The sequence below is a fragment of the Odontesthes bonariensis genome, chromosome 24 (genome assembly GCF_027942865.1).
Source record: "Odontesthes bonariensis isolate fOdoBon6 chromosome 24, fOdoBon6.hap1, whole genome shotgun sequence".
Taxonomy (NCBI): Eukaryota; Metazoa; Chordata; class Actinopteri; order Atheriniformes; family Atherinopsidae; genus Odontesthes; species Odontesthes bonariensis.
This window is the reverse complement of record NC_134529.1, coordinates 19,002,888-19,019,188: the sequence shown is the minus strand read 5'-3', so window position 1 is coordinate 19,019,188 and position 16,301 is coordinate 19,002,888. Positions and strand designations below refer to the sequence as shown.

At 43.6% G+C, this 16,301-nt stretch overlaps 2 protein-coding genes across 2 annotated transcripts; one reads left to right on the top strand and one right to left on the bottom strand.

Annotated features, from left to right (window-relative positions):
• The first annotated feature begins 269 nt into the window (after positions 1–269).
• Positions 270–4,361, top strand: LOC142375587 (uncharacterized). The gene is made up of 4 exons (XM_075459685.1): positions 270–417; positions 3,188–3,863; positions 3,951–4,006; positions 4,289–4,361. The coding sequence occupies exons 2-4, from the start codon at positions 3,332–3,334 to the stop codon at positions 4,307–4,309; spliced, it is 609 nt and encodes a 202-aa protein (XP_075315800.1). The 5' UTR covers positions 270–417; positions 3,188–3,331; the 3' UTR covers positions 4,310–4,361.
• Positions 4,362–4,582: 221 nt separating this feature from the next.
• actr10 (actin related protein 10) lies at positions 4,583–16,163 on the bottom strand. Its single transcript, XM_075459357.1, has 13 exons — positions 15,975–16,163; positions 14,762–14,834; positions 14,581–14,663; positions 14,346–14,454; positions 13,945–14,052; positions 11,976–12,043; positions 11,753–11,832; positions 10,524–10,559; positions 9,353–9,432; positions 9,166–9,239; positions 8,913–8,994; positions 5,878–6,079; positions 4,583–5,555 (listed from the first exon to the last, which is right to left on the bottom strand). The coding sequence occupies exons 1-13, from the start codon at positions 16,049–16,051 to the stop codon at positions 5,374–5,376; spliced, it is 1,254 nt and encodes a 417-aa protein (XP_075315472.1). The 5' UTR covers positions 16,052–16,163; the 3' UTR covers positions 4,583–5,373.
• Positions 16,164–16,301: the final 138 nt, after the last annotated feature.

The following is a 16,301-nucleotide window of genomic DNA, read 5'->3' as shown; positions in this document are numbered from 1 at the left end:
ATGCACAACACAATTTTACTATTTAATAACAAAACTATTTAACAAGCCTGTAGAGTGATGACGTCCGTCGGCTCTTTTCCAGACTCTGCAGTTTTCTAAAATGCATTTTACTGATACTCCCAACAGGCAGGCCTCACCCTCTTGGCGGGGAGTCCCCTTCCCGAGTTCCAAATCAGACAGCCAGGGGTCAGACGGACAGCTGCTGCTTCCTGTCTCTGGGAACCTCACTGAGGCCCAGGTCCCAGTTCCAGCCGAGGGGAGGATGGGGTTTCCCTCAGCCGGAGCAGCAGGTGGGACCGTGCTGCTCTATATGTGAGCAAGGCCGTGGCTGCCTTTAGTTAATGTTTGAAAAAGGATCATCTGAGAAAGGCTGCGGTTCACACATGATAACACTGAAACTTTGGCACGCATCCACAGGTAGGAGGTCTGCGCTTTCTCTGCTTTTCAATATAAGCATTCACACGACTAACAGAGCTTTCACTGTCTCCTCCGAAATCCCTGCGGAGTCTAGAGAGGCTCTTCACTGTAGATAATTTTTTTTAATATTATGTAACAGAAAAGGATGAGGAAAGCTGCGACGTGTTCTACCTACTGGTCACCAAACTCATGTCCAGAAGGGAAAATCTTTCCCCACCAGACTATTGCGTAAGCTGTCTGACCATTGGTCTTCATCAGGGTTGCTCGGTTTGTTGATGTCACTGCGGAGGGCAGAGGAGAGCCGGCACACACCTTCTATCATCTATCACTGGAGGCTTCGCTCCTCCTCCACTCGATGTTTATGCCGGAGACTTAAAACCCAAACTTTATCTGATTTCCCACACTTTTTGGCCAATGTTGAGCTGCTGCAGGTGCATTGTGGGTAATACTACTAGTTCCCAAGCTCACAGTAGCCAGATGGAACAGTCTGAGTGATTAATGTGACCCAAAAGGCCAAACAGATGCAGCTCCATTCCAGGATGTGCAGACATTAACAGCATGTATTCTTCAACCAGTATCTGTACAGACCGCTACGCACTTTTACACGCACCGGCATATTCGAAGTCCACATTATGAATTCTAGTCATCATCACATTGCATGCACATACAACTCAGATTCCGAAGGGAGTTACTTCGCTGTGTTAAATGTAAATTAAAGGCAAAATGCAATGATTTTCAAATCTAACAAACTAATATTTTCGCCAGAATAGAACAAATGTTGAAAATGAGAATTTTTACCATCCCATGAGAAATATCAGTTCCTCTTGAGTTTGATGGTAGCAACACCAGGCTGTAAAACATTTGGGAAATGAGGAGACTGGCTGCCGGACCTTTGGGAGATGACTGCCCTCAGGTTCTTGTCTGTTATACGATTCCAGCTTCTCAACAGTCCTGAGTCATCGTTATCATGTTTTATGTTTCAAGATGCACCAAACATTTTCAATTGGCGAACGATCCGGACGGCAGGTAGGCCAGTTCAGCCCCCAGATTCTTCTACTATGAAGCCGTGCAGTTGTACCAGATGTAATATGAGGATTTACCAAAAAAAATTAATCTGGAAAAGACCTCATCTGAATGGGAGCCTATGTTGCCTTTCCCGATGTGCTGGTTGCCAGATCCATAGGCACTAATGCACCCCCGTATCACCGGAGAAGCAGGATTTTGAACTAAGCACCAATGGTCCCATTCCTTTTTAGTCTTCAGGATGCGGCATGCAGGATTTCTACAAGGAATTTTAACATATCTATTAACAGTTTTCACAATTCGCTTCAGCCCATTTTAAATGAGCTTTAGCTAAGAGAAGACAGCAGTGTTTCTGGATCATGTTCACACGGGGCTTCCTCTTTGCATGATAGTTTTAACCTGCATTTGCAGATGGTCTGTGTACTGTGTTCCCCGACAGTGATTTCTGGAAGTCTTCCAGAGCCCGTGTAGTGATTTCCACAATGCCTGGGTTCCATGCACACAGATGCCTCTCCAGGTTCTTTGAATTTGTTTGATTGTATAATTTACAGGAGATAATAAGAGCATTTGAAGTCTTCACAGTTCTACATTGAGGAACATTGAACATGAATGACTGTCTACAGATTGCTAGAACTCAAGAAGGTGTTCTTTTTACCAAATCATGTGACTGACTGGTTGCCATTTAACCCAACTGGTTGCAACATGCTCCTCCAGTTGTTTCTTTTTAAAAACCACTTACTTTCCCCGCATTTTGTTGCCCCTGTCAAGAGTTCTTTTGAGATATGTTGTTGCCCTTCAAATGTAAGATGAGTTAATATTTTTCAACATGTATCATAGAAATGTCCCCCCACCCTTCTGACAACAGATTATACTCTACACCAGTACTCTGACATCGCGATGGCCTCCTTGTCTTAGGTAGCTATTCCGTGCAAACTCACTCATAGAATGTGAAACCCATAACTTGTGGATTCCAGTTATGATGCAAACAGTTCCAAAGGTTCTAGAATGAATGTCATCAAAGCATCAAAACGTGTCCTGGGAATCACTTGTGACCACGGTCGAGATAAATTTCTGTCGGGAGCCATGGAGAGAAAAGACGACACAACAAACAGCGTAGGATATTTTCTATTGAACAGGAGACTTTTTATCCAACACTGAACTTATCGACACCGGCCTACTTTCTCTTCGTGTTCAGTTTACCTCTTCCAGAGAAGTTCCATTTGTTATACCTTCCTGAAGATTTGATAATTCAGCCGAAAATTTGATCCGTACTTGAAGATTTAAATTGTCCTCGTAGATTACATTTTCACAAGTGGATTTAGTGAGTAGTAGTGGATTTGATTTTAAACTTTGCCCATAGCTGTAGACGTGTAGATTTGCTTTGTCCACGTTTTCACGCACTCAAAAATCGGTGAAACATCCATAACAAAAGACATGTAACAAGTTACAAATGTGTCCGCCTCAGCTTCCATAGATCTCACTGGAAATTGGGACTTAACTTGATGTACAAAATTAAATAGATAAAATTATTCGATTGCATCAAACAAACAGACGCGTTTTACAGATGATCACTTGAGAGGAAAAGATAAGCTTGTAGTTATTTTGTGATATTAACTTTATTGGTTTATGCATACAATTTATCTAGATAGATCTAGATTTGGATTTGGATGAACCTCTGTGACAGGTAATATCAGCATTCAGTTGTGTCACTGCGTTTGTACCTAAACAGCTGGCGTATTTGTGTCAGGTGTTTAGGGGAGAGCAGCAGCCTCGCTGGCCGACGCCACCTTTAGCTCCCACCGATGACATTGGAGCTCTCCAACAAGCCCTCCTATCAGCTCAGGAGCAGGTCACCTGCCTTCTTTCGGAAAATTTTTCACTGAAGCTGAAGATGGAGAGATACACGAGTGATAGAATCAGCTGGGAAAACCAAAAGAGGTTGCTGATCCAAGAGATAAGCGGATGGCACAGGATCCTAGAGGAAAGGGGCCTCTGCCCGGTGCAAAACCTGAGGGCATCAGAGAGGTCTCCTCAGTGTCCTGGACCCACGGAGCAGAAGGGTGAAGCACCCACCCTTTATGAAACCCTCTGTGCGCGCGTCGAGGAGACAGAATTGATCTTAGCTCGGTGGCAAGAACACCACGACAAAGCCAAATCAGCCTGGCAGGAGGAGATGGACAAAGTTCAAACTGCCTATGAAAACGGCTGGAGAGCGGTGAGGGCGGACTTGGAGATCGGCAAAGCCGCTGAGTTTAGAGCCAGGTGTGAGGAGCTGGAAGTGGGGATGAAGAAAAAAGACCGGGTGATCGCCAGGTTTCAAAGTCAGATGATGGCTCTTGGCAAGGAACACCTGCTAAATGCAATTCAGCTGAGCCGCATGAATGAGCTCCTCATTCTCCTTTGGAGAGAAGTCCGAACTTCCGGTACGCTCTGCACTGCTTCATGTTTAGGAATAAACGTTTGCTCGAACTGAATCTTCTCCAGCAGCCTAAATGTCTTTGTCTTAGTAGGACGCCGTCCTCACAGCTGTGAAGTCTGCGGAGAGGTCCAGGCCAGAGGCACAAAGGTAATCCTCAATTCCTGAAAGACTCTGTGGGTTTACTTTTGGTTCAGCGAGTCTCAAAGAGTAGAATGGGAGCTTTTACTTACCAGTCGTCAGTCTTGTGAGATCGGCTCCTACTATGGGAGACACCCTCTCAAACTTTAAGATTAGGCTTAAAATTGGAATTTTTTGACAAAGAATATAGTTGGCAGGAGAGATATCCCATAGTTTTTTTACCTTCCACATATGTAATAAACCTATGTTATGGTGTCATTAACTTTGTGTTTCTCTTTCTTTTCCACACAGCACGTATCCATGGTCTGGTGATTTTGTGTCGCTGTCCTGTCCTCTCTGCTCTCCGTCCTCTCTTTCAAATAGTACTGAAAGAATAAACTGAATGGAAACAAGAAGCCTGCAGTTTGTGATTCCGTTGAACTGTATCGTCCAACGCAGCGAGGCCTTTCTGTTCGTGTAGCATACCCTCAAGATAGTCTGGAAATACAAATGTTTTTCATACTCGGTTCGCTTATCCAGACCTGGAATAAACTAAAAACAAATTCCTCACTTTCTATTCTACGTTGAAAATGAACAAGAAACATGTCCGAATCAACGAGTATTTATTTGTTGCAATGAGGGTTTAAGGGCTTTACAGGGTAAGATGTAAGGATGGGAAACAGCCCTACACAACATACACATGGTTAAGATTAGGCCTCTTGTAAATGCAAGTTTATACACGTCTGACCCTCTTACTGTTAATATTAGAGTGGAAAACTGCAACTAATACCTGTGTGTATGCTTGTGTCTGCGCAGGACTTTATTTGAAATTGAAATTTGAAACATCACACAGCTAAGTACAAACAATAAATAAGTGCAAATTATTCCTCTTTTCAAAAAAAGCTATATGGGTAACGACCGTCAAAGTAAAAGCTCGCACATTTTCTCGTGACTCACGCCGCCTGATTTCTCTTCTCTTCCTGAAAAACCCTCTGTTCAGCAGAAACGTCATCGGAAACATTTCTGCCAAACAGAGGGTTTTTCAGGTTTACTGTCATCAGCATTCAGAGGGGAATTAGATCAAGAGTGAGAGGATGCACGTACAGATTCGGTGTCTTGAGACAGTAGACGTGTACATGTGACGCACGCGCCATTTGAAATTTGCAGTCATCAAATTAATGCAACCGTCTAAAATCCCAAAATCCATTCTGTCTTACAGTCTGAAATCTGTTCGCCTGATCAAACAGTCCACGGTCAGTACATAAAAAAAAAAGTTTTGACTACCGGACATTAACACTTGAACCAGTGTAGAGATGTTACATTAACGTTTACTGGACTGTTGTGCCAGGGAGGGGCTAAACTGAAGAACACCTGTGTGAATCGTCTCATGGCTTATTCTACTTTTCGGTGGAGAAAGCCCTCTTCATCAGCGGAGGAGGGGTTTTCCCCGCGTCGTACAAACACTCAGGAGGAGGGGAGCTCAAGCAGCACCAGTCCGGGATGCGGCCTGTCTGGTTGTAGTAGTCCCGCGACACCGACCTGCTGCCGAGGATGTCCTGAAGGGCCCCGAAGATGGCACCTGGTGGGAAAAGAGAGAGAGAGAGAGAGAGAGAGAGAGAGAGGGAGAGGGAGAGGGAGAGGGAGAGGGAGAGGGAGAGGGAGAGGGAGAGGGAGAGGGAGAGGGAGAGGGAGAGGAGAGAGAGAGAGAGAGAGAGAGAGAGAGAGAGAGAGAGAGAGAGAGAGAGAGAGAGAGAGAGAGAGAGAGAAAAGAGTTGAGAAATTATACAAGAAAGGCACGAAAAAAAAGGAAAAAAAAAAAAAAAAAAAAAAAACCGCTGATGGTTTCTGAAATGTGCTGATTTCACATTTTTTGCACACTCAGAAAGACTCTCGTAGCTCACCTCCGAGCCACGCCGTGCAGTTGGGCTTGGCAGGGGGAGCGTGAATGTGGAAGCTTTTGCTGGCCAGCACTTCGCTGTACTTGGGTTTCTCCACCAGGAGGCGTATCTCTGCCAGGAGGCGGTGCAGGAAGCCCGGAAGCATGGCCGTGCCTCCTATCACCACCAGGTTCTCGGAGAGCACTTTACGGGTGTCAATCGGGCACTGAGAGAAAAAAAGAGGAGAGGGAGAGAGAGAAAAGAATAGAGAAAAAAAAACACTTAAGCATTGCAACATAAAAAAAAAAAATAAGAGGCGGCAGCCACTTCAGAAATACAGGAGAACTCGTCCTGATAACTGTAGAATGAGACGGAGGATAATGTGGCCTGCATTACTGCAACCCTTTCTCTAATATGTAGAGCTCTTCTGAAAATGTTGTGCAAAGTTTCCTGCGGATGTTTATCAGATTAATTAGGATATCATAGGCTGACTTGACCAACATGGTGAACAACAATGCAGCTTTCAGTTACACTGAATGCCCACAGCAAAGCGGCCACGCCAAGTCTGACTGAACACTGCATTTCACAGCTATACACACAGAAACAGCTAAACTCCTACTGACAAAGGGTACTGAAGGTTTACATTAAGACAATGTTACACAAACTAGGTCCACCAACCAGGCGAAAATCCTGTTAGATATAGTCTAAGAGCTGAGCAATTTTATCGATACTGCGATATATATATCGATATTTCGTTTCCCGATAAAGTATCGATTTTTAATTTTTTAAAAAATGTTTTAAATTTTCTTTTTAAAGCAAACATAATTGAAAAGTCAGACGTTGCAATTAGTGAAAACACAGAACATTAAGGTAATACAGACAGGGACATCTGGGTTTCTCTGCTTAAGCTGCTGGCCCCGCGACCCGACCCCTGGAGAAGAGGAAGATAATGGATGGATGGAATACAATGCCAGGGGGTCACATTATACAAAAACAGTGATAAATTAGTTCATAAAAATGTTGTATAAAGTGCATAGCTCTCACGTTTGTGACATGTTCGTTTTGTTTCTGTTTGTCTGGCTGTGTTGTCTTTCCGGTTCAAAGGTTGGACCACCAGTCCAATCAGCAACAATTCATGTCAAATCACACAGTCCCTTTTTTCCCCCCCAGAAAATGATGCAAGTGTATCGTATCGTATCGAATCGTATCGTTGGCTGAATATCGTGTATCTTATCGTATGATTAGTGTATCGCTACAGCCCTAGTCAGAAATAGAGATGCTTAACTCGAATCTTTTGGGTGATCCGGGCTGATCGGATCATTTCAAGGAGGTGATTCGAGTTATACGGATCACTTGAATCACTTGAGTCACTTATTAAAAAAAACCCAAAAAAAAAACCTTTCTGCCGTTAAGTGGCTATGTACCTCGCCTTTTTTTTTTGTCCCATTTATCAATTCATTTTGATAAATCAAAGAGCAGCCTACGGCTACAAGTTCACTCATTTATTTTTGTCAAGTAATAATTCAATGCCATTTTATCTGAAAGCCAGACATGAAATGATTATTTTTCAACGACTGTACAAGATGCATGAAGCCACGCTAACCGAGCCTGTAGCGAGCTACAGAGGCTTCAGCAGTCAGACGGGTTGACGACGACAATCCTTGCTGCCGGCAGAATCGAAACTTAAAAAGATCCGAGTTGGCAGTGATCCGCTACTTGCCCGTCTGACCGCTGAATCGCTGGCTCTGAGTGACTCAGCGGGTCAGACGGGCAAGTAGCGGATCACTGCCAACTCGGATCTTTTTAAGTTTCGATTCTGCCGCGTGACTCGACTGGCCGTGAGTCACCCAGAGCCGGCATGATTCGCCCGACTCAGCTTGCGAGCGAGCAGAGAGATAGAGCCGAGTGCGCCGCGACCCGCGACTCGCAGAGTGATCCGTTCGAGCAGTACGAGTCAGCGGGGATCAGTCCCGTCCGGACGGATCGCAAGTCAGGACGGATCAGTAGGGGGCATGGCTCACTTAACCAACAACAAACGGGCTCGTGACAAACGGGGCGGGACTAGCTAGCTAGCACCCAACTACACCAGTTCTAACATGATTATTACAATTCTTCCTCTTTATTTTTTTATTATTTATCACACAAATACCAGTCTGTGAAAACTACCAGTCTGTGATTGGCTGGTGGCGTGGCTCATTTATACAACTAGGAGTTGCGAGCGAGCAGAGCCGAATGCGCCGCGAACCGCGACTCGCAGAGTGATCCGTTCGAGCAGTACGAGTCAGCGGGGATCCGTCCCGTCCGGACGGATCGCAAGTCAGGACGGATCAGTAGAGGGCATGGCTCACTTAACCAACAACAAACGGGCTCGTGACAAACGGGGCGGGAGTTAGGTTTCGTTTCACTCAGTGTGTGCCTGTGACTGAACTAGTAGGCAACTAAAGAGGGATATATATATATATATATATATATTCCGGTTTCATCATTTCTCTCACGACAAAGGTGCAAGAGCGCTGTAACTGCCATTTGTTGACATAATGAAATGCCGTCTGGCTCAACTTGGGCGGATCTTTTTTTTTTTTTTTTTTTTTTTTTTTTTAAGGCGGATCAAATGCATGCCACCATCCGGTCTGCCCGGGTGACGTATTTATCCGGGTTGAAAACCGGATAACCCGGATTTTGTTACAGCTCTAGTCAGAAATCACTCCCTTATTCACAAACTCAAATAATACACCTGTTTCAAAGACTCTCTGGCCTGAATAAGCCCCAACTACCCAGATCCTTTTTGATCAAGCATCCACGTGATGCCCATTAACAAGCCCGATCCACCCTGTATCTGACAGGACCCAAAGGATCTGTCACCATCAACCCTGTGCCCCCTGTCCCATGTTAACGACCCCACAGAATAGTGTCGTTTGTACACATTGTTAGGCAGGTGGTTCATCTGTGCACATCTCAACTCACAAACATTTGTTTGGACTACTTCCGACATGCGGCAATTCACAGATGAAACACAATGCTACGTTACAATATACAAGTGTACGGATGACTTTCTCTACCTTGACCAGGGCATCGAGTATCAGAGAGGCTAAGCTCTTCTCTTCGTTGTCCTGTTCAAACAGGATCTCCATCACAGAGTCCCTGGAAAAAAACAGGAAAAGTAACTCAAAAAATGAAAATTACACAGTGCAGACGACCAGCGGGTCCAACATAACTATGAGGAGAAATAACACAAAGAAGCTCAAATGTCTCAACCCACGAGATCTGCTGAAAAGTAGTGACGAATGACAGCAGATAGAGAGATCACAATACCTGATGGAGCCTTTAATGTGCAGGATTTTCTCCCCATCCAGAGGGTAGTCGACATCTGGGGGAGGGGCTGGACGCTGGGATCAAAGAATCCACGATACAGTAAATAAACTTACAGCATTTTCTACTCACTCGGAACAAACTTTTGCTCGCACGACTGAAGAACGCAGTATACAAACAGCTCATTTACCTCCGCTGTGCCTTCCAGGTTAAATTTGGCTTCCTGGATCTTGAGGCCTCTCTGCAGGTCACTGACAAAACACGTTCTGACTGCAAGAAGCAAAACAAAAGCAGCCCACGTCAGACATCTAAACTAAGGGACGGGAACAACTGTGCGAATGATAGATAAGATTTTTAAGTAACATTACTAGTGAATGCGAATCCTGTTAATGATTTACAGGCAAACTGTGTTCTGTCAAAACCTCACTCGGTTCTCTTGGCGCAGTTTCTGCGCGTAATTAACAAACAAATGGTCGACCACACTTCCAACGACCAAACTCTACGTCTAAAAACATTTGGGTGAATCGTTAAAGGGATAGTTCGCCTCTTTTGACATGAAGCTGTATGACATCCCATATTAGCAAAATCATTTATGAACATTGACTTACCCCCTGCTGCGTCCTGTGAGCCGAGTTCCGACCTCGTTTTGGCGTTGATGAAAGTAGTCCGGCTAGTTGGCTGGGGTTTAAAAAATGAAGCGTCTTGCTTCTCAAAACAATATGCGTTCAAAAGAGTAATACATTTGCATCACAAAATCATCCCTCCAGAAAAAGTCAGACCTCACAATCGCTTGGCGCTATTTTCTCTCTACCTTCGTATCACTACGGGCTGTGTAGACCGTGCAGACCGAGCAGTCCCCTGCTTCCGAGCAGCACACACCGTAACAGGTGCGGCTATCACTAGGTGGCTGAACACATTGATATGAAGGGAGGCAAAAATAGCGCCAAGCAATTGTGAGGTCTGACTTTTTCTGGAGGGAGGATTTTGTGATGCAAATGTATTACTCTTTTGAACGCATATTGTTTTGAGAAGCAAGACGCTTTATTTTCAGGACCCTAGCAAACTAGCTGGACTACCTTCGTCACTGCCAAAACTCGGCTGGAACTCGGCTCACAGGACGCAGCGGGGGGTAAGTCAATGTTCATAATTGATATTACTAAAATGGGATGTCATACAGTTTCATGTCAAAAGAGGCGAACTATCCCTTTAAGCCGACAAATCGTGATTATCAAGTAGGAAACTAGAATAGCCAAGTCTGACTTGATTCTTATGAAACTAACGATACATCCATTAAGATAAGAATCACACCAAGATCCTCAAGGGAGAAGAAAAGAAGGGTGCAGATTTTTAGTCAAACTTACCCTTGACGTCCTCCACAGTTTCTTCTGGAAGAGTCCCTGATGAAAATATGAGATAATTGTATTACAAGGCTGAATAAGTGGTTGGGGAAGTCTGAGCTGACACTGCAGCAGTGCTGTTGTGTTTTTTTTGCAGTAGTCATCACTTTTACAAATTCTTTATGGACTTCAGAGCTTAGCCAAGCCCTCCCCTCTCTCTCTTAACCGTAAAGGTGTCTCAGCCTCTGTGCTTTCAGCAGAGATGTAGCTCAACAGTCCAATTAAGTGAGTCAGCCTGCCGTTTGTTTCAACTATAGATATGTAGGATCACCGCTCGATTACCTCTGTCAAAAAGGAGGGTGGAGAGGACACTCTAAAGGCTGATTCATACTCGGCGCAACCTCGCTCATACTAGCTGGTCGCAAATGGCGCAAACGGTCACGTGTCCCAAAATTCCGCCACGCCCCCCTTCGCAAGCTAGAAAATCCTCGCGTGGCGCAAGGGCGCGCACACAACTTTTTTTCTGACTTTGCGCGCGCTCCACCGGAAACAGCTGACCAAGAAAAAGAAAAAATGAACACTGCAGAGACCGCGGTGACCGAGAGGATGCGCCTCTACAAACATCTGTACGACACGTCTATGAAGTTACACTGGGACAACGTTTGACAAAGTTCGTCTTGTTGCAAAGGACGAACAATCCACCATCTCTTCTGTTTTTGCCGCAGCCGCTTAGCTCTGAGATACATATACAGTTCTACACCCAGAGTAAATTCATTCCGCATCAGATGTGCCAGCCTCTGCTGACGTGACACCACAGGTGGCATTGTGTATGCTTTCTTCGTATGCTTTTCAGCTTGTTTCCTCAACAGTGACGCTCGCTGGTCTGGAGAGAACTGCAAATGTGACGCATTCTCGGCGCAAACTGCGCTTATGAGCTAAAGGAACTGTGAAGGGGCTGGCGCTTTCGATGACGTCATTAATGGTTCTCGAGCCAGAACAGTTGCGCGTTTGCGCCGAGTATGAATCAGCCTTAAAATAGACTGTATGCATATGTATAATTCACAATTCACTTGAATGTCGCACGTTAACAAGTTCTTCTCATGAATAGTAAACGATGCATAATGGGTCACAGCCACCCCATCTCCACCCACTCTCAGCTCTAAAATAACTAAGCATAACTGACTTAAGTTTTCACAACTGTCCCCTTTTAAAAGACAAAAAAGACACAATGTGTGATGATTGTCTCTACTTACCAATGGCAGCTGGTACGCTCTGCCCAGTCGTGGTGTCCGTGTCCACGGTGCACTGTTCCACAAGAAATCCGTCCAATTCTCTTCAATAAACAAACACATTGAGTTAAAAAAAGATGGCAAGATTTTTTATTGTCATTTCTGCATTCAAGTGTGAGTAAAACAGAACACCAACATGCCACCCACACACACACTCTCTCTCTCTCTCTCTCTCTGAGCTACTTACTTATGGAGGGCTTTTCCTCCCAGAGGCAAATCCTCCCAGGCTGGTAGAATCGGAGTGCACTCGTAAACCTGATTTAACACAGTTAAGGTGGATATTGTAGACCTCACACTATGAAAATACTAAGACACAGTAAATCATCTTTCTGCCTCCACTACAGAAATGAGGTGGGAGGTGTGTTAAATGTAGATCAAAAGGACATTAAAAATCAAATAAACAGAGTGTTTAAATTCAAACACAAAACACTCTGAAAAACAACATTAAAGGTTAAAAAACTGAAATGAATTTGTGTCCAAAAAACAAGCGGGTGAAACAACATACTGGAGGAGTCCCTAAAAGGTGGAATATCTCAGAAAACGGTACAGGTGTTTAACGTAAAATCACAGATTTAAAGGGGCACTAGGTAGCATTTTCACCTAAAATTATAGCCTTCAGGAGTTTACCAAAGGTTAAACAAGTCAATGGTAAGCGAATGAAGCCTGTCTCGCTCCCAACAGGGGTCTGTATGCTGAAAATCCCATATGTAACTTTGGCAGGAGCGACCCGCTTCTGAAGTGTCGTGAAGCGCGAGAAGAGTCGTTTGTGTTTACGGCACTTAGCTAGGTACTGTATGCTAGCTGTAGTTGTAGGCTATGTGTTCGCTTGCGTTGAAGAGCCAACACCAAGCGTTTCATATTCTGCCTTTCACAGACTGAATATGAAACGTTCGATGTTGGCACTTCCCATCTTTGTGAAATTTCTCCAAGCGTGATCTTGTTCATCTACCATAGTGATCTGCGTTTTAGATCGTAAAGAAACAGGTGATGATGGTGCTCTAATTCCTCCTGAGTTCGAGACGTAGCCTAGCTTCAGAAATACACGGACTGACCTGATTAGAATAAGAATAGCGTTTTGATCCGAACAAGAATTGTTATCTACACATGAAAATGGATTCATTTGTTCGGATTATGATTGTAATCGGAATAGTGTAGAGCTAGTCTGCGTTTATTGCGGCGTGTATGTTGGTAGTGCCTGCGCGCATCTGTCTAAGATGTAACTTTTGTAAGTGTCTGCTAATACAAAGGAATCACTCCACGAATACACCATGATGAGGGAAGAATCCCATTCAAGATCAGCAACAGTCCATCCATACATCCATTATCTTCCGCTTGTCTGGGGATCGGGTCGCGGGGACAGCAGCCTGAGCAGAGAAACCCAGACGTCCCTGTCCCCGACCACTTCCTCCAGCAACAGTATTATAGCATATTATCTTGAGTTCTCTCTTCAGAAAATCTCTGATTATAGTATCTTACGTGGGCAGTCTACACTTGTGAATCAGATGACCTAACTGCACTGACTAAATAACACAACGGCAGCATTCGCCACGATGTTTAGTTAGTGGATGTGTATAATACAAAGGTGGGCATTTTTACGACAGTGTAGAATTTCAGGTTGACCTAGAGATCGCTATACTGCCGCTAAACTACCTTGTATCCCTTTAAATAATTTGGTGATAAAATATACCGAAATACCAAGACAAATCCTTGAGCTGAAGCTGGAACCAACGTTGAACTAATCAATACTTGTGATAATGAAAGCACATTCTAGAGTCCATCACATGTTCAATCACTGTGAAAAAAAAAATAGAATAAAGAAAGCCCCAAAATGTCAAGCAGCTGAAAATCCACATCAAACAATAACAGGAACACATTTTCCTGTCAGAGCTTCCACAACTAAAGAGTTAAAAAAAAAAAAAGAGATGATGCACCGCCATGGTAAACGTGACCAAAAGGGAAGTTAAGATCACAAAGAGCCCATATTTAGCAAAAAAAAAAAAATCTCAGTTGCAACATCTGACGACTATTTTTAGTTGACTACTGGGTTTAAATTATTTACAAGTCATTCCACCATGTTTTGTTTTTTTTTTAACCCCCCCCCCCCCCCCCCCCCCCGAGAAAGGAGCTCGTAGATCAAACCGAAACGATCAGGATACGGGCAGCACCAGTGTCTCCGTGTAGCCACAGTCCATCACCAGTGCAGAGTTGATGCCCAAAGTCATGATGGCCATGAGGTGACTTGGAGCAAACAGCACAGAGGGCACCTGGTAAATGAGATTTAAAATAATTAAATCAACAACAAATGACCAAAACTCCTTTTATCATTCACTAATTATAACAAAAGAATTAATAAAAGAAACCTCTTCCTCTTAGCTTAATCAGACATACCAAACTGATCAGGTTTCAGAATCAAACACCCCTCTAATGCAACCAGTTTCCTTTGTTAGAAATAACTTTGTTTCTACCATCAGTGATGTCCAGTATCCTCCACTCTAAAGTCGACTACGCACATGAACTGCGGTGACCATAAAAACACAGATTCGATTTTTTGTTGTACCTCAAACTGTTTGAAGAAAACCTTGGTGAGGGTCTCTCTGAAGTGGGACGGGCAGAGGATGGACTCGATGATGACCACTCTTCTGTCGCGAGGGTTCACCAGCAGGTGCCTGATTGAAGCAAATGGCAAAAACAAACTTCAGTTATGGTTTATGTTCTATACACTGGCAACTACATACTGTGTGCTATGGAAGCTGAAAACGCTGTATGCAATAACTAACGCAGGAGACTCTCACCTGAAGTACAGAATGTGGATAAACTCTTTGAGGATGACATATAGCTCTTCTGTGTTGATGTTGTACTGAACCACTTTGATGGCCTGAAATTGAGGAGTCACATTCCCAGTTAGCACAAATCATGCAGTTTTTTTATACATCACTTAAAGTATTCACACGGAGCTAATCACAACAGTCTCACTTGCTGCTGTCCCGGTTTCCGAATCTCGCTCGGAATTATGAACCTGGGCCCCGTTTCCCCTGCAAAGCCACATCTGCAAAAAAGAAAAGAAAAAGGACAGCGTCAGCGGCCCTGCAGGGAAGACATGATTAAGATATGAACGAGTGTTGTAATATTTCCGGCTAATATTCACCATCTTTTACTTTTTCTTTTTCTAAATGCTTTTACACATACTGATTTTTTTTGGAACCACAAGAGAAGACTGTAAAAAGAAAAAGGGAATAATTATTTAAACATGGCAATCAAACTATATCGAGCCAAAATTACAAATGCACATAGCCACAAGACGGCGAAAATGTAATAAAATGTAGCTGTGTATAAAGAAACGAACACATAGTGCAGCTCTGTGTGGACCATTGGGGGACTGATATTGTGGACAAAGGCATCTTTATTTAAAAGAAGAGAACAGTCCTCCTGATCTTCATGTGACTAGCGTCAGATCAGTTTTTTCTTTAAAAAAAAAAAAAAAAAAAAAAAAACATTTTAGGTTTTCTAGTGTATAGGTTGTGATAAATCTCAAGTAATGTGCTCACCGTAAATGACTTAAACGTGGGATGATGCGTCAGGTGTAACAATAAATACAGGGACTTTTGGTAGAGGACAGATATTCTTTTAAGGAGCCGTATATTTGGCAAATAAACCAAAAAAGCGGCAGTGACCTGGTCTTGTTATTGATTTGATGTGACGACTTCTGATGGGATTCACCTTGAATATGTGAGAGACACTTTTAACAACTTTTTCAAGAACTTGGACACGTGAAAAACTAGCTGGGAATTGCGTCGTTGTCTGAAATTAATGCAAATGCGAAGGTTTGAAGATAATATTCAGTACCGTTGCAGCAATAATCCCAGTAGCGTTCTGTACACTTGTGTCTTTATCTTAACATGATTGGGTTTTAACTGCAGCTTTCGCTTACCTAGCTAAGCACTGGCATCATTCGTTAAAATAGCATTAAGGGTGGCTTACAAGCGATCAGGGCTGCAGAACGCACTACTGGGGTGTTTAAATCCCGTTACAGACATTAACACTCAACTGTACGTTCCTCTTAAATACACCCACAGACAAAACACAAGCGGTTACTTAAGAAAAGAAACACAAAACGTTAGGTGTATGTTAGCATAACATGCTAGCCTTGTAGCTTTGTTAGCATGACGTGCTAACGGCCCATACTCACTTTGTATATGCTGCTCCTAAATCAATGACAATTGCAGTCTTCTCTCCTCCACTTCCCAGTCCATCAAATAATGGCATTTTACTGATTTACAAGCCTTTTAGCGAAAACTATACTAACAGTTAGCGCCGACAGCCGCTCGTTTGCATCCTATCAAGAGTCTGTGTTGTCTTCCTGTCGGCCCGGGCTGGGTCTTTAGCACGGCGAGACGTCACATTAGGGTGGCGGTACGTGCCTGATTAAAAACAGCTAATATTTCTTTTGGATAGTTGAAATCCATAAAAAAATATATATTTTAGCGAATAGCTCTTTGAGAATCCCTTTGGTGGA

Coding starts and splice junctions, on each gene's coding strand:
- LOC142375587 (XM_075459685.1), top strand. CDS start 3,332: ATGGAGAGATACACGAGTGATAGAATCAGCTGGGAAAACCAAAAGAGG. Junction 3,864..3,950: donor GAGAGAAGTCCGAACTTCCG/GTACGCTCTGCA, acceptor TTGTCTTAGTAG/GACGCCGTCCTCACAGCTGT. Junction 4,007..4,288: donor TCCAGGCCAGAGGCACAAAG/GTAATCCTCAAT, acceptor TTTTCCACACAG/CACGTATCCATGGTCTGGTG.
- actr10 (XM_075459357.1), bottom strand. CDS start 16,051: ATGCCATTATTTGATGGACTGGGAAGTGGAGGAGAGAAGACTGCAATT. Junction 9,433..10,523: donor AACTGTGGAGGACGTCAAGG/GTAAGTTTGACT, acceptor TGCTTCTTGCAG/TCAGAACGTGTTTTGTCAGT. Junction 9,240..9,352: donor ACCTGGAAGGCACAGCGGAG/GTAAATGAGCTG, acceptor CTTTGATCCCAG/CGTCCAGCCCCTCCCCCAGA.